The 25,343-nt window shown below is 38.8% G+C and overlaps 1 protein-coding gene and 1 long non-coding RNA gene across 2 annotated transcripts in view; both read right to left on the bottom strand.

Annotated features, from left to right (window-relative positions):
- The window catches only part of Hao1 (hydroxyacid oxidase 1), a 48,016-nt gene extending 39,778 nt beyond the window's left edge, over window positions 1-8,238 (bottom strand). Inside the window, exons 1-2 of the mRNA XM_048455412.3 lie at window positions 8,059-8,238; window positions 3,475-3,626 (exon numbers count right to left, since the gene is read on the bottom strand). Coding sequence (XP_048311369.1) covers window positions 3,475-3,626; window positions 8,059-8,195 — 289 coding nt within the window. The 5' untranslated portion in view covers window positions 8,196-8,238. The remainder of the gene's footprint in view (window positions 1-3,474; window positions 3,627-8,058) is intronic.
- A 255-nt stretch (window positions 8,239-8,493) lies between these two features.
- Window positions 8,494-12,932, bottom strand: LOC125413902 (uncharacterized). Its single transcript, XR_007236083.2, has 3 exons — window positions 12,788-12,932; window positions 9,188-9,340; window positions 8,494-8,617 (listed from the first exon to the last, which is right to left on the bottom strand). It is a non-coding gene; the product is annotated as an uncharacterized LOC125413902 (long non-coding RNA).
- Between the last annotated feature and the right edge of the window lie 12,411 nt (window positions 12,933-25,343).

Here is a 25,343-nt window from a genome sequence, read left to right as displayed (position 1 = left end):
GAGGGTCTGAGAGACTGGGGAAGATAGATAAAGACTGAGCATGTTAATGAGCAGCAACTTCTACGGATTCCCGTGACTCAGTCTCAGTGAATGACAGTAGCAGAAAATGCTGTGTGTTTGTTCTGGATCACTGAGAGCCAGTTTCTGTTCATCAGTGGCCGTGCTCATAGGCTGAGGGAGCCAACCCACCCCACAGCAGACTTCTGTGCGCAAACACAAAATACTAAATTCAAGGTTATGAAAGAAAGAAATAATGAATCCGAACAACTAGGTCACCTATGGCATCAGCTCGAGGGCCTCTCCTTTTTCTGCCAAAGAAACACATGATCCCATACCCACATGCACAAACCACGGCCCAATTCACAGACCACGCCCACACGCACAAACCAAGCAGGAGCCTTTGCTCTGAGTTGATGACCATTGACTTACAGGATTAATTCTAATATTACCTAGAACAACATGTATTAGATGCTCATGAGAACACAGATGGAAGCCTGAAGAACACCGAGGTCCTTGCAGGAGTTCCCAGGCATGCATCTGTGTTATAACCTGCTGGCACCTTCATCTTGGATCTTGGATTCCTCAAGATAATATGTTAATCTTTTTCTCCTGTCTTTTCAACTTCATTGTGTATTGTGTGATTCCCTGTCCCAGAGTCCTGCTTTGCACATTCCTGGAGCTGTAAATCAAAGGTTTCTGATGCTCTAACTCCTTCAGAACATCTTCAAAGCAGCACACGGTATAGTGAGGAGACAAACTGGGATCTGGACAATTCCTGCCACTGGTAAATAATGTGGCCTTGGGCCAGTGATTCCTCTCCTCCATTCCTCAGTTTCTCTTATGCACAATAGGCTTAATAATAGAACTGTTCTTCTGGGCTTTCTGAGGAGACGGTACCTTGACAGCTGTGATATACTTAGACAAGTGTCTGGAAGGTAGCAATTCCTTGTTAAATCATTCTAAAAGGGCAAGAGTCTAATGGGCACTTAATATCAGTTCATGGTGAGTGTCAGGGGACATAATAGTCCAATGACTAGTCCTACCTGGGCTATAACCTCACAGTTTCTAAATAAGCATTTTCATTTTATTCCAGCCCTTCCTTATCAAAAGGATAAGGAACCCCAGGGAGCAAGGGAAGAGGATAGTCTGTCATTACTAACTATGGAAGCAGTTCTATTAAACTCTAGCGAGTTGTCCACCAAATGTAACAGTAATACCAATAAAGGGACATACGTCCGGCAGTTCCCTGGCCCCACAGTGACTCACCAGGAGAGTTCTGCTCACTTGTCTACTTACGTCTGTCTCTGTCCTCTCAGTCATTTTCTGATTTTATCTCCTCTTTTAAATCTATTTCTATTGCTTCCTTCTTGAACAATAATCCAAAGAATAGTTTATAAGAACAGACCAAAAGCCATAGAAAATAAAGTAACCCCCCACTCAGCCACTTTAAACAGCAATAGTAAATTATAACAGGCATTGTCATTTCAAAAACAGTCTACTTAACATTGGTTCTGGCTACTAACAAAAGCATGAAATGTATGCCATATTATTATCTGTAATTTCTTTTTAAAGAAATTAAAGTATAGCAACAAGCATGTCTATAATCCCAGCGCTCAGGAGACTGAGGCAGTAGGATCAGGCCAAGTTACACAATGAATTCTTATCAACAAAAAGGAAGAAGAAGAAGAAGACGACGACGAAGAAGAAGAAGAAGAAGAAGAAGAAGAAGAAGAAGAGGAAGAGGAAGAGGAAGAGGAAGAGGAAGAGGAAGAGGAATAAGAAGAAAAGAAAGAAAGAAAGGAAAGAAAAGAAAAGAAAAGAAAAGAAGAATGTATCATTTTCAAAGTTTAGGGTTTTGTTTTGTTTTGTTTTGTTTTGTTTTGCCATGCAGGGTTTTCTCCAACACCCTGCCAAATAAAAACTGAAATCAGGAAAATCCTTATACAAATCTTTTGTGTCAAAAAATTGCAGCATCCTATGGACTTCACGTCCCAAATCTTTGATACAAAGTGCTAGATTATTTTTTAGGTCATTTTGTTTCATGGCCTTCCCATCCATATTAGAAACTGCACATTTCTCCAGAATCCCAGTAGACATCTTAAAATAATAGCCTTACATCTAGAAAATAAAATATAGGCTAATGACTTGCACTCCTTTGCATGTTACTGCATGGAATCTTTACACTCGCCGACTATTTAGTTTCCATTTACTTAGTGTTATTTTCTTACCTTTGCCTTGGTATCATTTTCTTCCTCAGTGACTATCTGCATCAAGTGGACATTAGCCCTTTGCAATTTCTTACTTTCTCATCTATTTTCCAGTTCTCCAAAAAATATTCACAGGATCCATGGAATATTTCCTTTTTATATTTATGGAAATTTTGGTGCACTCAAGTTTTAATCTAGTATGGCCATCTCTTCACCTTTTTTTTTTTTAATCCTGTTGCTTGAAGCTTCTTATGGCACCTTTAAATAGGCCTGCACTACTACAGTTTTTGGGTCCAGTCTGCATCTCCCCTACCCAAACCCATGCCCGGGGCCCTGTGTTTCTGGTTACCATAAACTCCTAGTAACACTCTGAAGCTACTCGTATGCTTGTGGCTCTAGCCTTGAGGATGCTGCCAGCTTCTGACCTACGCTTCCCTAGTACTATCTTTTTGTGTCGAAGCCAAATTTTAATGTTCTCGGCAGAATTCTGTGGGGGTCATCTTAAGGAAGAGGTAGATCCAAGGATTCTTACTTCTCAGAATTGAAATGCTTTACACAGGCTTTGGGTTCACGCTTTTTTGACCTTTTTCTCTTGCCTGGCTTGGCATCAAAAGATGTCAACAGCGATTCTTCACCGGTGCTTCTGAGTTTCCAGAACAGAATGTGTGGAGCTCAATGTACAGCCTTTCACATGTTCAGTGTTGCTAGGGAACTAGGGAGTTCATCTATTAGCCATGGTGAGAGACTTTGCAGCCTGTTTGCGCCTTCCTGAGGCAGTGGGAAATGCTCTACTGGGAATAGAATCCACCCATAAAATAGAATCAAGTTCCAATACCATGGAAGAAAACAGAACCAACCACTTGGCTGCATTTGTTCTATGCAAATCCTTTTGGTTTGGAATAACCCCACCTTGGGCAAGCTCCTTCTTAGATCTCCATTTTTGGAGAGCTTGGTATTACTGATCATAAAACAACATTTTCTCAGCACTACTCTGTATCAGGCATTTATTTGTATAATGTTTGTGGCACTCACAGCAACCCAGTGCCACAACAACTAGTTTGATCCCTGTTTTGCACTGATAAAAAAACCAAGAATAGAGAGAGCCACCAACTAGAAAGCTGATGGTAAAACCAAGGGTGTTTTGTTGTTATTGTTTGTTTGTTTGTTTTGTTTTGTTTTGTTTTATAAAAGCTTCCTCGGAAGGGTGTTAGAGGAGGGAGCCGCTTTTGGCCTCTTTCTGTCTCTATGCTGAGGCCTCTTTTCCTACCTCTGACAGTGGCCAGCTCCCCGTCCACATGAGCCATGCACTGCATGGCAGTTGCCCCAACACATATTGGCATGCTGACCCTCTGTCCTAAAACAGAAGTCGACAGGTCGATATCACCAACATTCCGGAGCATCCGTGGATACAGCTTCCATCTAGAATTTAAATAATATGAATATTAATATATATACACACACATATATATAATTTAGAATTTCAAAAGTGTAACCAAAACTTTAACATGTTTTTAAAAGATAACATTATATTTTTATTAAGCCAAATCCTTTATATAACACTAAAGAAAAATAGACAGTATTAATGTTTGCTACCATAGAAAGCAAACAAGGTAACAATCCCATGGTATGTGCAGCCATCATATTGTAGCTTGCCTTTTGTGTGTGTGTGAATGCTGTAACTTTAAAATATAAAAATGAAAATGGCAATGGATTCCCATGTCATTTTTTACTAAATTCTGATTGACACAGCAGAACTCTTGTATGTTAGCAAACAGCTCTGAGAACAACGCAAAACCACACTGCAGAACTAAAGACACACCATCCATGAACAGCATAACAAAGCAAGTTTAGTGTGTGGTTCCCGTGCTGTTCCTTTGGACATCATTTTCTGTCACACCACAGGCTCTGTTCCTGGAAATCTTCTCTCCACGGACACTTTCAGCATGATGCTTTAATCTCCATTTTGAAGGGGGAGAGGAAGAAAAGAATTCTTAATTACCAATCATCTCTAAGTGTGTTTTTAGTTGAATACACAGAAAACTGTGGAGCATCAGCTCTCTCTCTCTCTCTCTCTCTCTCTCTCTCTCTCTCTCTCTCTGTGTGTGTGTGTGTGTGTGTGTGTGTGTGTGTACGCCTGCGTGTGCACATGTGGAAAAGGTGCCTTTTTTAATGTCACCCATTTACAAACCAAAGCTTATTCTACCCAGACGTGGCAGTTTTACACACATCCACGTGGTGGCGCAGTCACCTTAATAACAGCTTGCTCCCACTTTCCGTAAATACATTTTCTGTTTCGAGATATTACAGAGACACTTCAACCCCCACATTTCTCAGCAAAATTAAATAAAAACAGTGGAACAAGCAAGTGTACATCTTCTAAAGTCTCCTCCAGTTTTTGGTATTTTCCAATTAACAATAACTTTGCCAGAGAGTTTCAGTGGATTTTTGACACCCCCCCCCAAAAAAACTACCCCGAATTTAAATGGCTAAGATCTCAACTGCACTGCTAACAATGTGTCTCCATAGTTTATACTGCTCCACATGGCATCCACTTTAGTAAGAGGATGTGAAGGTAGAGAGAGCAGCTGGACCACTGAGTAATAAGCCTTTCAAAAGACTGGAATGAACAAAGGACTTGCAACAGGACTTTCAGCCTACACATCACACAAAACAAAGGCTTCTAACCGGTCAAAACCTCAAGAGATACACACACTTCCTAGGACATAGCTGCTCCCTGATAATATTCACAAATTGTGCAGCTCAGAAACCTTCCACAGAGTTATCACACCAACTAAGTACCCGGAATTGACTTTTCCGGAATTCTAAGATACCTGCACGTGGCTTTCCAATTTCTTCATCTTAACTTTGCTCTCTACAAATTTAAAGCAAATGTCTGAAAACGCTCCCTCCTCACTTATATACTGTATCTGTGGAGAGATGTTGGGACAGTTCTACTTATGTAATACTGAAAACACCATTAGTGAGTTTGTGTTGGTTCTCAATGAAGTGAGGATGGCACCACTTTTATCTAATAGATAGTTCAAATGAGACCTCCTACTTGTCAGCGTCAATTAGGATGCAGCAGTAAGGAAGCAGCTTCTACTTCCAATGTCACGATCCTGTCTACGGATCTATGGAGTTAGTTTCCATCAGTAGCACCTTCAGGAAAAGCCACAGAGCCTGTGACTGGGTGAGGAAGCTCCTTTAGGTCAGTGTGTGAAAGAAATAGCGTAGTAATACTTTTTCACATTTGCCACAGTCTCGGGTAAGGCCATTCAAAATAAAGTGGCCGGCACTCTGACATTTGCCTTGGTCTTACATATTTGCAAGAGGAAATTACCTTCTTCTAGGTGGTTCTTTGTATTCATCCTTTCCTGGAGTTGTTTTGTTTGTTTGGTTTGGTTTTTGGTCATAATAATACTAGTCCTAAGGCACACAAGCCACTACTGGGTTACATAAGTGACCCAAGTTTCCAGAAATCCAAAATGTGGCTGTCAGATCTGAGTGTTGATGGACAGGGCTGGGGAGCGGAGTTCGGAGGTTGGGTGGATGCTCCCTCTTCAAGTTTGAGGGAAAGAGGCTGAATTTCACAAACCTTTGAGACACCCTGACCTTCTGTCACAATATTATCTGACAGCAGCTTGTTTGTAGCCTTTATTTGAAACAGAATGAGAAGCCTCAGGGAGACTCTCTTCCTGCTACCAACCCAATGCCATCAAAGCCAGCAGAGACTCTATTCTTATTCCCACATTACCGGCTCAAGGGCACAAAGCAAGGGATTATGGGTCAGGCAGGGAGTCACACAGCAAAGGAGGAACTGAGATGTGAGATTGGTGCTCATATTTCTTGTAGTACAAACACAAAGAACGAGCTGTCTCTGAAGAAATTTGCTTAATACCTTTTTAAATCTTTTTAAAGAACAAAAGAATTATCAAGCTTCATAAATGGCATGGCACTGTGAACCCAGTTGCATTTTCTGTATCCTAGGGGTAAATTAGTGAACACATAGGGTGTTATTTCTAATGGGAGTGCTATAGAATTCACAGAAGCTAAGCGGGTTTTTCTGGTTGCTCACAACTTGGAAGTCGCCATGTCCTCAATGCCACAGAAAGTTCTCAGAACTTCTCAGGTTGCTAAGGTAGTCTGTTTTGCTGTACTCCTTTGCTCTTTCTCTTGGGTTGCTGTTTGGGGCCACTCTACATCGCTTCCGCCCACTAGGTTATGGAAGCTAAGTCCATGTGCAGCCACCTAAATGCAAGGTCCTGTTGGTAGGCGCTTTCTATCCAGATCATTGTTAGGTCCTCAGCTCTGCAACAGCCTTGTCTGAAAAACAGCTCACCGTGTAAGTCAATCAATTGTCCCGGCATGTTGACACATTCCTGCAGCACTCAGGAGGCAGAGCTGGCAGGATGGCTGCAAGTCCCAGGCCAGCTGGGTGTGCACAGCCAGTTTGACATCACACAGGGCTATATTGTGGAATGATAAGTAAGTTAATAAGTTGGACCACATGCTATAGGGTGTCTCAAGGGGTAGAGACCAGGCGATCACCAGCAGCAATACTGAGACACCAGCCCTGTATGTCCAAGGGCCTGAAAAAATCTTTTGGCTGTGAAAATCCCGTAGGGATAAAGTGTTGTTTAAGGAGCACTCAGGCAAGCCTTTTACCCAAAGAATACAGTGACATGGTCCCAAGATGGAATGTTCGAGAAGCGCAGCAAATGTTGACCATTAAAAAATGTTTGGGGAAAATGCAGGACTATAAGCTCCTGCACTGTCAAACACTTCCCCAGCCACAGCTTCCCTGGCATTTATAAGTTCAAGAAGGTTCCAGAGAAAGCTTGAGCAGGGACTTCAGAGACGTCCTTGGGGAGACGTCCCATCCTTCACTCTGTCACCACCAACCTGTGTGTAAAGCAGCTGCTGACATCAAGTTACCGCCTTCATCAAAAGGATTTAATTTCTCATAATTCAAAAACGTGAAGGTGATTTGGAGTGATTTCACTCCAGATCAAAGAAGAAATAAGAAAGAAGGCAGATGTTCTGTCTCTGGATATTTTAGGTCCCTTCCCATTTAATGAGCCATCGTTAGTGGGGGGAACCCTAATACCTACTGCCATCACTAAGGACTACAGTGGAAGATGAGACCCTAAGAAAGAGTGAGGTAAAGAACCCCTTAGCTACTCGGCGGAGAGAGCAAAACAAAACAACAAAAATAACATCCACTGAAACATTTTCTTTACAATAAAAAAAGAAAGCACAACCCATGACACCTACCATCTTGTGTCTGAAATATGAAAGCCTGGGCAGATTAATTTGGGGAGAAAGATGAAGCACGTTAGAGGAGGCATGGGATGGCAAGGGTCAGTGGTGGATGCTATGCAGACACACTGGAAGCTAAAGCAAGAGTGTAGACAGCCATAATCAAGTGGCTGATCACAGAGAAGCCAGCAGGAAGGGGACATCTGAGGACATACTATCTGGTTCAACTGCTTAGGGCGGCTATTGTGCACATAAAGTCATCTTCCCAGTCCATCCACACAAGCATTCTCCGTCACACTCTGATAAAAAGGAAGTGGAGGCATCAGCATTTATGACAATTGGTATGCATAGTTAAATTGATTACTGTCCTTGTTCAAGTAAAGGTAGGACTCACTTTCACCATCGACCCCTGGACTGATAATACTTTAGCATTTTAAGACGTCAAGGTCTCTCACATGACAGAAATTTTCTACTGTTTATTAATTACAAATGCATGCAATTTCACACCACCGGAATATAAAACTACATCTCATTCTGATGCAATACCTTTGTGTAATATTAAAATGCAATTTTAAATAACCAAGTTTCTTACCTAGAAAACGCTCTAATATTATCAGCCAAGGTCTCCTGATCGTTGGCCCCAGATTTGTAATAATCATATACTGACTTTTGAAGCACTGATCTGGCGTGCTCTTCATAATCACGGATGCAGACCAGCCGGGGCAACATTGCAGCAGGGTACAGCAACCTTAGATATTCTGGGGGTTTTTCGTGGACTGTTTACTATGCCCAGACAATTCCGTTATTTGTCAATTATTAATAGGCTTTTGCCAAAGTTCATATTTAATTCTCTCTTGCGTACATCAAATGAGCAAACATTGTACGCCTAGACTTTGACACTTCATTTGATGACAAGCCACTAAACATACCCAAACCACATGGAGTTAGAGCTGAGGAGGGAGCAGGGATGAGTAGGAGCTGTCATATTGACAGAACAGGGAAATAAATACAAAGTTAAGGGACTGACCTGAAACCACCCTGGGTTCAGTCTACCTCTGGCTAGGTCTTTCAACGATTTATTTCTTTGCTCTTTACTTTGGCGCCCACAGTGAACTTCTTTCTCGTTTTCCTGCTACACTTGTACAATGCACCTGCCATATAAAAATAACTAACATGAAAAGTTATAGAGCAAATTAATGATTCAGTGAGTGCATAACTTCTATACAATATAAATATGATCAGATCAGAAATATTTGGCTTCAATACAAAGCACTATAGCTTATTCTCAGGTTTGTATTGCTCTGGGAGTGATTGAGGGCAGTGCCGTTCTAAAAGGTTGGAGTCTCAATCTAAAATCCCTCCCTGCCATGGGATAGCTGGGGAATATTCGGATGAGTGTCAGGGTCCAGCCTTGATGGGTTTGTATGTTCCAAGGCAGGGACTTGTGGATTAGAAATGTCAGGCAGACAAAACAGAGATACCAAAGAAATAGAGTCACAGAGTAGAGTTAGGATGGCAAATCAGTGATTACTGAATTCACCAACATTTATTTTTCAAATGCTTATATACCCCAATCCAAAAGGGGGGAAGAAGGTAAAAGACTGATTTACCATGATACAAAGAACAAACAGAGCAACCACCTCTTCAATACATGAAATATCAAGTAACTATACCCTGAGTTAAGTATTCTGAAATTTAGGCAGGATATACAGTGACAATACCTTAGGCCGAGCTTTCTGTAGGCAGTCACTCCCTGGATGGATCAAACCTCCTGTCATAATCTTGAAGGAGCAGGAGTAGTCTGAACTCTCTGACCTTTGGTCAAAGTGGAACAGATCCACATCCATGGGACCCGACAGATGAGTATTGCACGGCTGGGAAAGCAATGGAGTTGACCTTAGTCAGACCTGAATTCCAACCCAGTAGGCTACTCAGGCTACACTATGAGCAAATATGTTCAACAGTTGAATTCCAAATGCCTAAACCTGTGAGCTCTTTTTCTCTTGAACTTGGGGCCTTTATTTTCCAATCCAAGCAGTACAATAACTGTCTTGGAATCAGTGCTCTATGAAAGGCCTGAGTGAAGAAGGTAAAAGGGATGTGATTTCTCTCTCTTGTGAGATTATTCCTTAGTCTGTGTCCTCTGTTCCAGGTTCCAGGTAACCACAACACATTTGACTGACAGATTAATGGGCTCTATTCTGGCCTCACTTCCTGATCTCCTTAGCAACTGTCTATCAGTGTTCTTTTAACAAAACCCAAACTAAGAAAAATTAATACAAAATTTATAGTGAGATGTAAAGGATGCATGAGCAGTGAAAACAAAGCTCACAGGGGTGTTTTATGTGAAATGCACAGCACAGATTCATGCGTTGAATTCTTAATCCCTAGCTGATCATATGTGAGGCTCTGGAAATTTTAAGAGATGGGGCCTAAAATTCGGAAAAAAAAATCATGGAGGGAAGGTTCTTGGTAGCATCTTGCATCTCTCCCTTTCTCTTTACTTAATGTCTTCAGGAGGTAAGTTGCACAGATGGCAAGGGTGGAAGGTAAACACTACAAAGACACATTGATATCTAAAGCCAAAGTATAGACAGTCATAATCAAATCCATCTTCAACCTACAGGCCTAGCATATCTAACAGTTTTCTGTGAAGCAGGATATTCTGAAGGTCTATCCTTCCTTTCCTTGACAATGTTTGGCAGTCACTTGCTTTTTTATCCTGCTTGTCTAATTAGTACAGGACACTGTCAGCAGTTGAGGCAGGGGTATTTTCTTGCCCCATGGCTTAATTTTGTCACAAAGAAAGTAAATTCCATATTGAGTTTCTTCAATGCCCATTATCTTCTCTGAAGTATATTGGTGCTGCCAGGAGAAGACACGTCTTGTCTTATTGACATAAAAAAGAAGAAGCTAGGTCATAAAAATATCTTAGAACATCTTAAATGCCATAGTCTGTAGATCTCTTAAGTGTTTTAAGATGACCAATCTTTACATTTTACAATGATACATTTTAATGTATCTTTGTTTGATAGCATATCTAATATGACTACAAGATTTATTATACTAGGTGATTAACTATTAACCTATATATTTCCTTATTACCCTAAATAGTTGGTAATAATAATTTTCAAGGACTAAAAGTTTGCATTTGGTGTAGGAGGGCCTTCTGTCTGTATGTTACTTTCATTGGTCAAATAAAGAAACTGCCTTGGTCTTTTGATAGGACAGCAGCTTAGATAGGCAGAGTAGACCAAACAGAATGCTGGGAGAAAAAAGGCAGTGAGACAGACGCCATGACTCTCCTCTCCGGGATGGATGCTGGTTAGACTCATGCTGGTAAACCACAGTCAAGTGGCGATACAGATGATTAGAAATGAGTTGAATCAATATGTGAGAGTTAGCCAATAAGAGGTTAGAACTAATGGGCCAGGCAGTGTTTAAATGAATGTAGTTTCTGTATAATTATTTCGGGTGTAAACTAACCAGGAGTTGGGTGGTGAGAAGCAGCCCGCCGCTCCTTTTACAACAGCATTACATTGTTAAATAAGCTGTATAGGTACAGTACCTTGAACAAAATTAGAAATGTATGTACAGTATGTTGTAACAAAATTAATCTCAAATTTGTATCAATATACAAAATTTGTATACAATATACAAAAGTCCAGTCCAATGTAAAACCTTTAAAACTAGTAGTTGCCTTTTAAAATCTACCATTTTCTTATCATATATATACCCTCCCTTTTTTTCTTTTAAGAATAGATTTAATAATCTACCCTTTTATCCTATCGTATCTATATCTCCCTTTTTTCTTTTCAAAACAAGAACCTTGAATCTAATTTTCTTTGTTTAGCTTTTTCCCTGACCATTACCAAAAGTAACTTGTAACCCACCTTCTAAATAAAGACAAGCATCCATAATCCTTTCTTTTGGGAAAGTGAACATAGTTTTCTAGGCTACTTCCTACTGATTGGGGGTGCTGAGAATCTTATGGGAACCCAAAGAAAATTTAGATTTATGCATAAGTCCTGACTAGAGTATTGTATGAAGCTGAATCATCTCACCCAGCATCTTTGAAGCTGTTCTGGATGCAGAACTCAGAAGAAACTACAACAGAGGTGCTCTGAAATATGGGTTGAAAGCGCTATCAGTTCCAATTGGAGATTTTTCGTGGGGTCTTCCTTGATCAAAACTTATTTTTCTTAACCCAGAATGAATCCACAGCCTCTCATTTCCTATGGAAATAAGAGCAAAACCTCTTCTCCAAAGTAATGCATCTTTTGACTTAAATTTTTAAGTCAAGGCATTTTCAAAATATATAGGTTAGATTAATCCAGAGCATTTATTCTCAAATGTCTTTTAGCAGCTGTTACTTCCTTCTCAGCAGTCAATCAATTCAAAGACAGCACAATAACAAGCACTTTCCAGATTCTCTCTGTATTTTCCATCTTTACATGGAAACTAAGGTAGTCTTTCTCCTAAACCCAGGTGACTAGGTTTGGGTCCAGCTCTGGCCTATGCCAGTGGAAAAAAACACTCAGGCAAACAGATTTTTCATGAATTCATACCCCAAACATTGGGTTCCAAATGAAGCATGATTAATAAAAACTCAGAACAAATATTGGAGTTCAACCTGAAGATCAGAAAAGCAAAGCCACCAGCCATGGGCTCTGACCTCGACTTCAGTCCAAAAATGTCCTGCCTTCCGGAATCTCAGAGTGAGACTATGACTGAGTCATCTCCTCCCATTTTATAATCTTCGGTAGTCCTGGGATTAATGGTTCACAGCACTACCACCTAGTTTCTATGGCAAGCTACTGGGATTAAAAATGTGTGTCATTGTGGCTACTGGGATTAAAGGTGTGTGTCATTGCTGCCTGGTCTATAAGACTGGCTAGTGTGGTCGTTTTACTTTTCTGGTTTTGAGGCAATCTTCATTTATTAAAATACAAATGAAATGCCACCAAATAATTCCAATTACATAAACATGACTCTCTAACGAGCAAGAAAGTAGATGAGCTTCCCTGGCTTCTAGAAGATCATTGTTGTTCTTGACTCATGTAAATGCAACTGTCTTAGGAAAAGAATTTTGATTGATTCAAAGAAGATTTGTTTGGTCTATCAATGATTTCCTGTCTGGCTGGATACTGAATTGTACATGGCCTATTCCAATGTTCCCCAATGGTTCAGACAACAGTATAATAGATAGCTAACACACGCAAACTGCAACTGCAAGGGTCAACCACCAGCAACCCCCACCAAAGAATAAAAAAGTGAAAACACTTTAAATTGTTCAATGTAAAAATGCTATGAGAACGTACCAACTTCGTTGCCTTGATAGGCAAGCATCACGGTTTGAGAGCAGGATGGTGATGAAAGTTGATCAAAGGTTCCTTAATGCTCCAGTTTGACAGTTAATAGAATCCTTATGAAAGGTGATCAAAGTCGCAGCTGCCGCTCAGTACAGATTCAAAACTGTTTTGCAAATTACCCTTCTCTTTGCACAGCCCATCCTTGGCAACAACTGCTAAAACTTATCAGCTGGATCTCACAACTTACGCAATTAGGATGGTGAGGGAGTTTAGAGCTGTTTCATAAATCTTAAGCAGGTCAAATCCTAGTGACACTAAAGAAGGGAAATAAGGGCCAGCGATTTTCAAAATGTGATCCTGGATCAACAGAGTTATCCCTTGGAACTGGGAGCTAAAGGTGTATGTGTGCTCTTGGGTTCTGCCCCTGATGAGACACGTTAGCCAAGAGGGATGGGCCAACCCATTCTGGTAACTGGACTCACAACTCTATTTGAGAGCCAGGGTTTCTGCAAGAAAGGGAAAAAAGGAGGAGGTTTGAGTTTTAAAACCTACTGACCAGGCAACCATCTACTGGTTTTCAGGGCTGTTGCTGGTCATTGGAGGATTTTGAGTGCTGTCTTAGAAACTAAACTGTGAAATGCTTGGCCTGCACATCATTTCATCAATCTCTTGGCAGGTAGGAATAAAATAAGGGACTGGAGCTTAAAGCATCCTTTACTAATTCATGACAACCGCACTGTCTAAATATCGCACATTGTTTTAGAGACAATACTGTCTGCCAAACTTCCCCGGAGGTCCTGTGCAACAGGAAGCTTAAAAAGAGTATGCGCAAGACAAGTTTAGGTTTTACTCAAGTGGCTTAGAGGATGCATGTATGCAGCTACTGTGACCCTGATCTCACATCTGAGAAGCAGGATGATGCCAATGCAAATATCCATGTCTTCTTTATTCACGGTGGCCAAAACAACTAGAGCTTTGAGTTTTCGTTTTAAAAACTGGGCTTAATAAGACTTAATTTACTTCTCATGCTCCCTAGTGTCCCAATAAAACTTTCGATAATATTGTCCCCAATAACCCCCAGTCCCTTTGGATAGTTCTGAAGCCACAAGATAGTCTTTAGGAACCTGCTCCTAAATCTCCTGATTTAGTAAAACTCAAGCCTGAACTCAAAGGAACCAACTGGTGCTTTTATCCAGTATGTAATTTAGACTCTTGGTTGGAGAATGTCTAATTTCCTGTTTTTGTCCTTCTAAGAGACTTTTTATTGAAATAAGAGATGGGATTTGGGGGACAAATCAGTCATTTCCTCCATCTTTGGCATCAAAAGAGACTAAGCATTCCAATATTTCTAGCTCAAGAACCACAGTCACCATGGTTGGCAGAAGACAGTGCCATCTACAGGTACAAAATGCATTTCCATGACTACTTATGACTTAGTTTATCTTTTTTACATGTTTTGGGCCTTTTATTCTGTATCTCAGTGAACTCTCTTGGCCATTTTCCATAATAGATTTTTTTTTTTTGTATTTGATTGGCAGACTTTCGTTACACACTTGGAGTACAGAACATTTTCTGGATGTTTTCTCTAAACTCTCTTTTTAACTTATTAGAAATTATTATTTTTAACTCTGTGTGTGTGTGTGAATGCAGAGTTCACAGGGAAGAGAAGAGAGTGTCAGATCTCCTAGACAGGGTTTGTCATTGTGAGTAGCCACTTGACATGAATGCTGACAATTGAGTTTGAGTCTTGTGTGGGAATTACCAACCCTTCACAAAAATTTTGACTTACTTTCACACCAGAATTTTGCTGGTGAGCTTCAAATATTCATAATAGAGAACCTGTGATACTCAGTCCCCATGTTTTCCCGTTCTTAATGAGTCTTTTCTTTCCATTCCCTCCCTTTCTCTTGAACCCTGGTCCCCACAAACCCCTCCTCTCTTCTCCCATCCTCTGCTTACTTTTGTCCATCTCTTTACTTTCAGTTTTAGGCTTTCCCTTCATGTTCTATTCTTACTCTTTTTCTTTTCCTTTCTTCCTTCTTTTAATTCTCTTCCTTTTAATTTTCCCTTCCCTCTGCACCCATCTTCCATCACAAGTGCTAGACAGGCCATTTGCCTGTAGCTATGTAGCACATTTTCTGCAACTAAAACGAGGTAGGGTAAAACTGTAACAAGAGGCCTTTGCTTTCGTCTGAGGTCTTGACTCTTAGCTGAGGTTAAAGGGTATGCAAATGTTCACAGGCTTCTGTGGACAGTTTCCTCTTGTCCTCGGAAACAACAGAGCTTGGCAGACATGTTCCTCGGGAAGGTATCCAGGTGCAGTTGACTTGAGTTTGCTCTACATCAAGCATTCAAGCATTCCTAAATACTTAAATATGCCCTGCTCAGTCTGGATAGTGTTACTCATACACATGTTTTCAGGGCTGACCGTTTGGTACTAGATAACCAGTTGGTGTGCTCTTCCCTGGGGAAGACGATTTCTCCAGCTCTCGGCATTATTTAGTTGCCTAAGTGGATAAGTTCCCCTGCCTTTGTCCCAAGACCATAGTAGTCTCTTTTGTTTTCTTTCCTGCTCTCCATCCATCATGCAGTATGTGAGATGAGAAGTCTCTGAAGACACACTGTACTTTCACTGAGAGTTACAGCCTTCTGGCCTTCAGTCTTCTTCTGGCATTTTCCATACTGTCTCCCTACTAGTAGAGCTGCAATCACCAACATGCTTTCTTCTTGGGGCTAAGCAGACACATGTGAGAATCTTCAGCCATTTACCTGCCAGGAAACTTTCCCTTGATCTGTTACAGTTGTTGACTTGCTTTGATTTATTAAGAATAGCCAACATTTTCTCAGCACTTCATCAAAACATGCTGTGGGAGAATGTTCTTGTACTCTGTAAAGATTTGTCACTTGTATTGGCTTAATAAAACACTGATTGATCAGTAGCCAGGCAGGAAGTATAGACAGGGTGACCAGAATAGAAGAATTTTGGAAAGTGGAAAGACTTTGTCTGCAGTCACCAGCCAGATGCAGAGGAAGCAAGATAAAAAATACCTCTCTGAGTAAAGTACCAAGCCAAGTCACTAAATACAGATAAGAATCATGGATAAATTCAAGTTGTAAGAGCCATGGGTAAATTCAAGTTAATAATAAGCCTAAGCTAATAGGCCAAACAGTTTATAATTAATATAAACCTCTGTGAGTTTTGTTGGGACTGAATGGCTATGGGACTGGGCAGGACAGAAACTTCCATCTTCAGAAACATGGTAAAAAAATATGCTTACAATATTGTATTCACAACTCTAGGTGGTTTGCTGAAAGTCAGGCTAGTCCATGTACTGTTAATTAAGAGCCTTTAGGAACTGGCCTTTTATTTTACAGAAATTCAAACTTTTAATACAGTGAAATAAATCTATGCCATTCTAATGGCTTGATCTTTTAGTCTTATTTTTAGTAACCCTCCAGACAAGGGGCTAGAGAAACGGCTCAGCAATGAAGAGTACTTGTTCTTACAGAAGACGTGAGTTTGGTTTCTAGTACCAAAATTGGGCAGCTCACAACTGCCTTGTAACTCCAGCTCTAGGACCCTGAAGCCTTTGTCTGGCCTTCACGACACCTGCACATATATCTTCACACACCCTCATGGCCCCACGCCCATAGATACATCAATAAAATCAAAACCCCTTTAACACCCTCCAGAAGTCTTACCGGCATTCGTCCACGTTTTCTTTCATCTAGGACTGGCCTCCATGCACTTCACTGGCCATGATTTTGCTTCAGTAAACAAAGTGGGCCAAATACTTGTTTCAACAAATCTGCTCAGCTTCTTCCTTCAAGTAAGAAGGAAATAATATATTCTGGCTCTCTTGTATTTGGGACCAGGCTGCTTCTGGGCCATGTAAACCATTTTGGGTGATGAACAGTCGGTGTCTATGACTATTAAATTGGAGCTAGAGCACAAAACTGCCAAGACAAAACCTCCCCTTCCCCCCTCTTTCTTAACAGAGCCCATGGTTTTGTCTTAATGGTGGTGGCTGTGCCAGCCCAAGGTTACCAACCCCAGCAGACAGGCCTGGGACATAGCGTGATTACAGCTATAGCGCTGCCATTCCAAGTCGCACAGTGACTACAGTCTTCCTGACATAAGGCATAGAAAAAGAGTTTATTTTTACAAACAAATAACCAGTAGTCTCAGCATCACTCACTGACTAGCTCATCTTTCTTCCCACATTAAATAACACTTTATACAGAACATTTTTCTCTTATGCATATAATCCTCTCACTTTAGTCACTAGAACACTCCAACTTTATGAGGCAGTATTTCCTATTTGTAGGCAAAGATATTACCCAGGTGCCAATGAAGGAAGATGGACAACAGATGGCCGATGGAATGCCCTCTGTAAACAGCATAGAGCATCAAAGAGCAACTTCTAAGGGATACTCCTCTTGGAGCGGAGTTGCTCTTGGGGCCAGAGGTAGAGTAAACTAGCAGCGAAGATGTCATGCTCACAGACTTTAGCAATTAGCAGTACAAACTGAAAGACCTTAAGGTACAAGGTTTTGTGTAAACTACAGTCTTCTGAGAGCAGGAAAGGCTCTATGCATGTCAATCAGTACTTCATTTCTTCGGGTAGATCATCTGGATTGAGACAGCAAAGAGAGCTACACCAAAGGAGAATCTAAAAGGAAATCACCTCACATAAATCTGCCTCACAAAACAGCTTCCTCCTACAAGATTTCCCTGTTACAGGGAGAAGTGTGGGTGCTGACAGTCATCCAGTAGGTATTAATTAGTAATGCTACTCTTCGGAAAGGAAGACCTGACTATTACTAGTGTATCAATTATGAATTATTCCCAGTCAGTAGCAGCTAAAAGACCTTGCTAAAAACTTTTAATGGCCCCTGAACCAAGTACTGAGCACTGCTTTTTTTTTTTGCTTAGGCCTGCTCACACTGCCCAGGGTCCTTGGCTCAGGGACCATTCCACTGTGGACTCCGACAGCAGACCCACACACAGCTCATGGGAATTTTGATACAGGAAAAAAAGCCCAGCCTCCTGCACCATGTAAAATACTATCAACTTGTGTTACTATACCCAACCAAACTAGCTATTATAATTGAACGGCAATAAAAATTTTCCATGATAAAAACATATTAGTGGAATTGGTGACTTCTAAGCCAGATCTACAGAGAATCATGGAAGAAATATTACAGTCTGAAGAGAAGAAAATCCACACCCAAGAGAGTACAGGAAATAATAAATACTACAAGGATAGTTAGTCAAAAGAAGCCCAAGAAAATACAATTAAACCAAAAAGTAAATAGGAATTGACACACATCTTTCAATTAGTAATTCTTAATAACTATGTTCTCTGTCTTAATTTACTGCAACAAAACACTGACCAAAGCAACTTGCAGAGGAAAATTTTGACTTACACTCCTATAGCATTGTTCAGTTTGAAGGAAGTGAAGACAGGAACTGAAACAGGGAAGGAACTGGGAGACATATCATCCACCCACAACGGGCAGGTCTACCCACATCAATTACTCATTAAGAAAATACTCTATAGGACTGCCAACAGTCCGATCTCACGAAGGCATTTTCTTAATTGACTATTGAGTCTTCTTCCTCTCAAATGGCTTTAGCTTGTGTCAAGGTGACATAAAACTGTCCAGCGCAGACTCCTTTCTACTAACAGAAAAGCACTGAGCAGAAATTGGATTAAAAATCAAGATCCATTTATTTCCTCCAAGAAACATACCTCTTATAACAATGAACACTACCTTGGGATAAAGGGATGTGAAGGTTAGGTTATTTCACGCATATGACTCTAAATAAACATTCAAATATCTGACAAAATAGAGGTCAAAGGTCAATTTAAACTTAGTCAGAAGAGATAAAGAAGCTAATTTAATACTCATTAAAGAAACAATAACCGCTCCAGCAAAGCCACACCTTCTAACAGTAGCACTACCGATTAGATTATGGGGCCAATTAATCCAGACTACTACAAATAGACATGATAATATGTTTGTACTATAATTCAGTAATCATATTACAGTGGGTCCTAAGAAATGCAGTGAATGATTCAGGTCAAACTGGAGGGTTGCATGTAGAAAAATGAAAATAAATCTATAGGTTTTTTCTTTTAATCTTTACCCTTTGGGGGACTGACACCCAGCTCTTAAATAAATACACAGAGTCTTATTCTTACTTCTGAATGCCTAGCCTTAGCTAGGCTTATTTCTAGCCAGTTTTTCTAACTTAAATTAATCTGTTTCTCTTCTTCTATGTTTTGCCTTTAGGCTTCTTACCTTTCTCTACTCTATGTGTCTTTCATCCCTCCTTACTATGTGGCTGGTTGTGTAACTGGGTAGCTGGCCTCTGATGTCCTCCTCTTCTCCTTTTCTCAGGCTACATTTCTCCTCCTATTTATTCTTTCTTTATGCCAGCCCTGCTTATCCTTTCTACTGCCTAGCTATTGACTATTCAGCTCATTATAGACCAATCACATGTTTTAGGCAGGCAAAGTAGCACAGTTTTACATGGTTAAAAAAAATGTAATACATCTTTGCATCACTGAACAAATATATTCTATAGCATAAATAAATGTAACATATCTTTAACTAATATTCCAAAGCAAAGATCCATATTTATCTGAATTCAATTTTAAATAGATTAAAGACCTCAAGGTAAGGCCAGATATCCTGATTCTAATAGAAATGAAAATGGAAATAGTCTTGAACTCATTGTCACAGACAAGGACTTTTTTAATGAAACACAGCACAGGCATTAGGAGCAACAATTAGTAAATGGGAACTCCTGAAACTCAAAAGCTTCTGTGTGGCAAAGCAAAGAACTACAGAATTGAAAAATATTTACTAGTTATATACATAATATAGGGTTAGTATCTAAAATATATTAAGAAGTAAAAACAAAATACGCACCTGAATATCAAGATGTCCAAACAAAAATGGGGTAGAGTTAAACAGCAGAGGGTTCTCATATGAGAAAACAAAAGTGACTGCCATTAGGAAAATGCAACTAAGTGCAAACTGAAACTACTTTGAGATTTCATCCTTTACCAGTCAGAATGGCCAAAGTCAAAAAAAACAAACAAAGTTTAACAAAAAAAACAAAAGCAGAAAAACAAAACAACAACAAAGCTCATACTGGTGAAGGTACAGAATATGGGATACCCATTCATCATTAGTGAGAGTACAAACTTAGACAGTCACTAGGGAAATCAGTGTGATAGGCCTGATTTGGATAATGCCTGTGCTGTGTTTCATTAAAAATGTCCTTGAGATAGGAATCATTCTATCTCAAGATCCAGCTATACCAATCTTGGGCATTTAGCCAAGTGACTTTACATCCTACAGCAGAGACACTTGCTCATCCATGCTCATTGCTACTTTACTCATAATAGTCAAAAATTACAAACAACCTAGATGTCCATCAACTTATGAGTGGATAATGACAATATGGTGCATTTACATAATGATATTATTCAGCTGTTAAGAAAATCAAATGTGAAATTTGGAGGTGACTGAATGGAGCTAGAAAAAAGTTATCCATTTGTGTGTGTGTTTCCCACTTTTTTGGTTTTTTTTTTCATTAGTTTTTTCATTAGTTTTTGATGGGTTTCTTAAGGGACAGAAAATGAACACAAAATTTTGTGGATAAGAAGGTGGGGAAAACTGGGATTAACTGGGGGAGAGAATAACATAATCAAGAACTTATAATATTAATTTTTTTCAATTAAAACAAAGAAATGGAACTTGTACTACAGTTACGTATTTTTATATGGTTACTCAAAATTATACTGTATATTAAGGTAGTAAATTTTAATAAATATTTTAAATGTTAGAAAAGAATATAAAACAAGAATCACCATTTTAAAGACTTATTGAAACTTCCTATAATAGTTACTGTTACCATCTAGGGTTTTTATTTTCTTCACAGACACAGAGAAAGCAAACTCAAAATTTATGGAAGGACAAAAGTCCAAGAATACTACTGAGCCACAGTAACATAAACAATATGGTACTGGCATAAAACACAAATTAATAAAATAGAATAGAGAAAGCATATACAGCTCCATGTATAGAACTACTTGGTAAAAGATGAAAAAATATACACTAGATTAAAGACAGCATCTTCAACTAATGTCGCCAGAATTCAACATGTACAAAAATGAAACTAAACCTTTTCATCTTCATGAAATTCAATTCTAAATAGATCCAGAACCCAACATATGACCCCATAACCAAAACTATTAGAGGGAAAAGGAAGGAGTATGCTACCTATTTCAACTTCCAGACACAAGTAAAGACTTTCTAAACAGAACTCTGGCAGATCAGGATATAAGCCCAATAACTGTCAAATGGATCTCATGAAGCTCAAAGCTTCTGTGCAGCAAAGGAAATGGGCAATCAAGCAAAGAGTCAGTCCTCAAAATGAGAGAAAATCTTTGCTAGTCATACATCTGACAGAGGGGTCATGTCTAGAATACACAAGGAGCTCAAAAAACGAAACACCAATGCTTCAGATAGCCCTATTTAAAAGTGACCTGGAAAACTAAATAAAAATACTCAAAATAAGAACTATAAATGGCTAGTAGGTTTTAAAAGTATTCAATGTCCCGAGTCACTACAGAAATTCACATGAAAACTGCTTTAAGAATCCATCACAACTGAGCAAGAAAGGCCATCATCGGGACTACAAATGACAAGAAATGTTGAGAATTGGGAAAGGGAAATCAGTATATATTGTTGTTGGAAGTACAAACTAGTGGACTCTCTCTCTGGAAATCAGCATGAAAGTCTATAAAAATGAACACCTAGAAGTAGATAATCTATATAACCTAACTATACCACCCCAGACATGTACCCAGATAACCTTAAATTTTTTTAAAGAAATGTTTGTACATCTATGTTAATTACCACTCTACATATAATAACGAGGAAATGGAATCAAACTTGATGTCAATCATCTGACTAGTGGCTAATGAAAATGTGGATATATACACAATAGGATCTTACTGAACTATAAGAAAAATGAAACTACGAAATTTGGAGAGAAGCAGATAAAATTGAAATAAAATTATAATGAGTGAGGTCATCTAAGCCCCAAAAGACAAATGTCACAAGTTCTCTCATAGGAGTGTTTTAGCTTCAGGTTTCTTGTTTTGTTGTTTAATACGGCATACACGGATGTCTGGAATCTAGGAAACTAGGAATAGACCATTGATGGAATGGATGCTTTGAGAGGATAGCAGAATACAACTACAAAGGAAGCTTTTAACTTTAACATAGTAATTCATTTAGACAGAAAAGGGGAGGTGATGTGGGATTCCCCCTCTGATGCTGTGAATACTATGGTTAATAAAGAAGCTACTTTGGGCCTATTGCAGTGCAGAATAGGGCAAGACAGGAATTTCCAGCAGATAGAGGAGGAGAGAGTAGGCAGAGTCTAAGAGACACCATGTAGCCACTGGAGGAGAAAGAGGCCTACACACCAGTACTGGTAAACCATGAACATCATGGTAAAATATAAAATAATAAAAATGGGTTAATTGAAGATGTAAAAGCTAGCTATAAATACATGTAAGCTATTGGCCAAACAGTATTTTTGTTTTATGTGTGATTATTTTGGGTCTGGGTGCCCGGGGAATGAACAAGCAGTCTCTGCTAACACTCTTGGGAATGTGGACATAATGTTCTTAAATTTACTTCCTGGCATCTGGGGGTGACTGTAACTTTATGGGATTCTGAACAGAAAAATTGGGGTTAATTGTCGAGTCCTGGGAGAGGTAGCTGTATCAATTGTTGTTCATTCTATGTTTAAGGGCTTGTCTCAAGTACTGGCTAGAGTAGTTGATTAGGCTGGATCATCTCAACTAGCCACCTCAAAATTGTTCTAAGCAGTTTGAAGTTTAAAGTTAATTTTTAGATGGTATTTTTCAGATTAGTGGTGTTATCATAGTCCTGGATGAATTATCGTTGTGGGGGCCCTTGTTCTTTTGGAGACTACAAAGGTCACTGTTAGGCATGCTCATGGTTCACTGCAGAAAACTGATAGACTCAAACCAAAAATCATGTAGAGGAAGGTAGAGGAAATATTTTTCTATAATTAGTTAGTACTCTATATGATCATTAATATAATGACAAAAGTTTAAAATTTATATATATAAAGTATATATATATATTATACTTAAGAAAAGCTGTTAAAGAGTTAACGTAAAACTAAAGAATTATGAGATCAGTGGAAATACAATAGTCCTTAAATATTTGTTTTTCTTCTGTCTTATAGCAGGTGACTCTTCTGACATGAGACAGAGATTTTGAATTTCACTTTCAAGCAAGCTTGGGTCTATAGAAGGAATTGAATATACTTTAATTCCAAAGTAATTTTTAATCTTTAATTAGACTAGGACTACAAAAAGACCATTTGTATTATACTTCTGTAAAGAACATCATAAACAAACATTTGGGAAGATTTATGAAATTTTGCCCTGTTGGAAATGTGATATACCAATAGGCCAATTTACTCTTTTTCTTGAGACTTTTTTCTGAATGATTTGTACCTTTTCTTCAGTTGTCTCATTTGTCAGATTCCTTTCTTCTTCTAAAAAGACAGAAACAAAATCCTTCCACAACCCTAACTTTGGGAAGATTCTCTTTTGGCAAGTTATATCTGATCAAATGAAAAGCATCTGTTAGTTTTATAGGTTATGTTAAATTAAATGACCATGTTGTTTAATGAGCTATAATTTCTTGTAATCAAAAGTGTCTCTTGTCCAAGTCGAATCTTTATCAGTTTTAATGGTATTCATAGTTTTTCTTCTGTGAAAGCAAAAGCGAAACCCCCTCCCCAACATAACACATGTCCTGGTTTCCATTCTGAGGTAAGCACATCTTTAAAGTATATCAGCTAATTTAATTCTATAGGTTTTTTTTTTCTACTATCTAATGTCTATCTGCTGCTGTTCCTTTCTAATTAGCATTTAGAAAATTTGAAGTTAATAAAACAATATGCAATGTATTTCTGGGGGGTATTTATCATTCCTTTCTGTTTATTTACTGTATTCTTTTAGAGTTTAATTTTATCTTTTATAATTGTCTTTACTGCAGGATTGTGTGGTATACCTGTGATATGCTTTATATTATAATAACCAAAAAACTGTTTTATTTTCTTAGGGACATATGCTCTAAGAAAGAGTATTGTCTGTCTTTATTTGAAGAGGTATACTCACAAATGGCCATTACTTCTAGCAAATATGTGATTACTGAATCAACCTTTTCTAAACTCAAAGCAATTGCCTATTGAAGACCTGAATGGGTCTTCAATGTAGTGGTGTACATATTTAGTTTTCCAAATTCAACAAAATGGAACACATCCATCGGCTAGATTTTATGTCTTTGAAAAGTACCCTTTGGGTTACTTCCTGCAGGTAGTGGTGTTTGGTTGTATGAAGAACAGGTAGGACATTTCATTATAATTTCCTTGACTTGTTATCATATGATATAAAAGTCCTTTTATATGCTTTTGTTATTGGCATGATGTTTTTTATGAAATTTTGAGACCTTCAGCACATTTCTAACCAATAATTAATTGATTTTCCCATTACGTTGTTCTTGAGGACCTAGAAGACCCATATGAGATCAGATGTGGATTATGTAGATGGGATGGTGTCTATTCCTTATTAATCTTGTAACCAAATAAATAATGAAGTCAATTCTGGCAATGATCAGGCATAAATTCAGTGGTTTCAATATGCAAAACATCCCTTTCTGTATATTGCAAATAAGTAATCTGTTGAAAGATTCTTTAAAATCCTTTAGTACCATGAGAACAGCAGATAATCCTGACCTTCAGACAGAATCCTAAGGGTTTTATCTCACTTTAAATTTTCTGACTTGTAACCTGCCTTCAATGATTTGTTTGTATTGTTAAAGAATGTAAGGCTCCAGTTGTTTGTGTGTCCTGTACAACACAATGAAGAATCCAGCCTGTTGTTTTTATATGTTTAATTCTCTTGCTTTTGGGATAGTTGTTGCTAATATCTCCCAAAAAATTACTACAAGGTCTTTGCCAGGGTTCATTTTCTTTTCATAATTTGTCAATTACATCATTATTAAAAGGTATTATAATTTCTGCTGGGCCTATTCCTGTTAATTGTCAAAGTTTCAATTTTCCTTCCAGAATTAACTCAAAACCCTTTTCCACATAAGTTTTTGATTTTTTTACTCGGTTTATGTGGTAAAAAGATTCATTCTAAGGTAATATTTTCCCTTTGTAGGGGAAATGTTTTGAGGGTAATAGGACCAGAACAAAGATAAGATTCGGATCCACATGATCCACTTGTCCTTTCTGTAAGTTCTCTCCAGTCAAAGTCAATTCTCTCTTAGCTTCAGCTGACAATTGCCTGTGACTATTTAAATCCTTACCACCACCTAAGGTTTTGTTTAAATTAATCAGGTCATCAGGAACTATCCCAATAGTGTGCCATAGATGGGAAATGTCTCCTAGCAATCTTTGAAAGTCATTAAGAATCTGCATTCAATA

This window comes from Myodes glareolus, chromosome 10 (genome assembly GCF_982192425.1).
Source record: "Myodes glareolus chromosome 10, mMyoGla1.1, whole genome shotgun sequence".
Lineage (NCBI taxonomy): Eukaryota > Metazoa > Chordata > Mammalia > Rodentia > Cricetidae > Myodes > Myodes glareolus.
The sequence above is the reverse complement of the archived record's forward strand: the minus strand, read 5'-3'. Positions and strand labels throughout refer to the sequence as shown.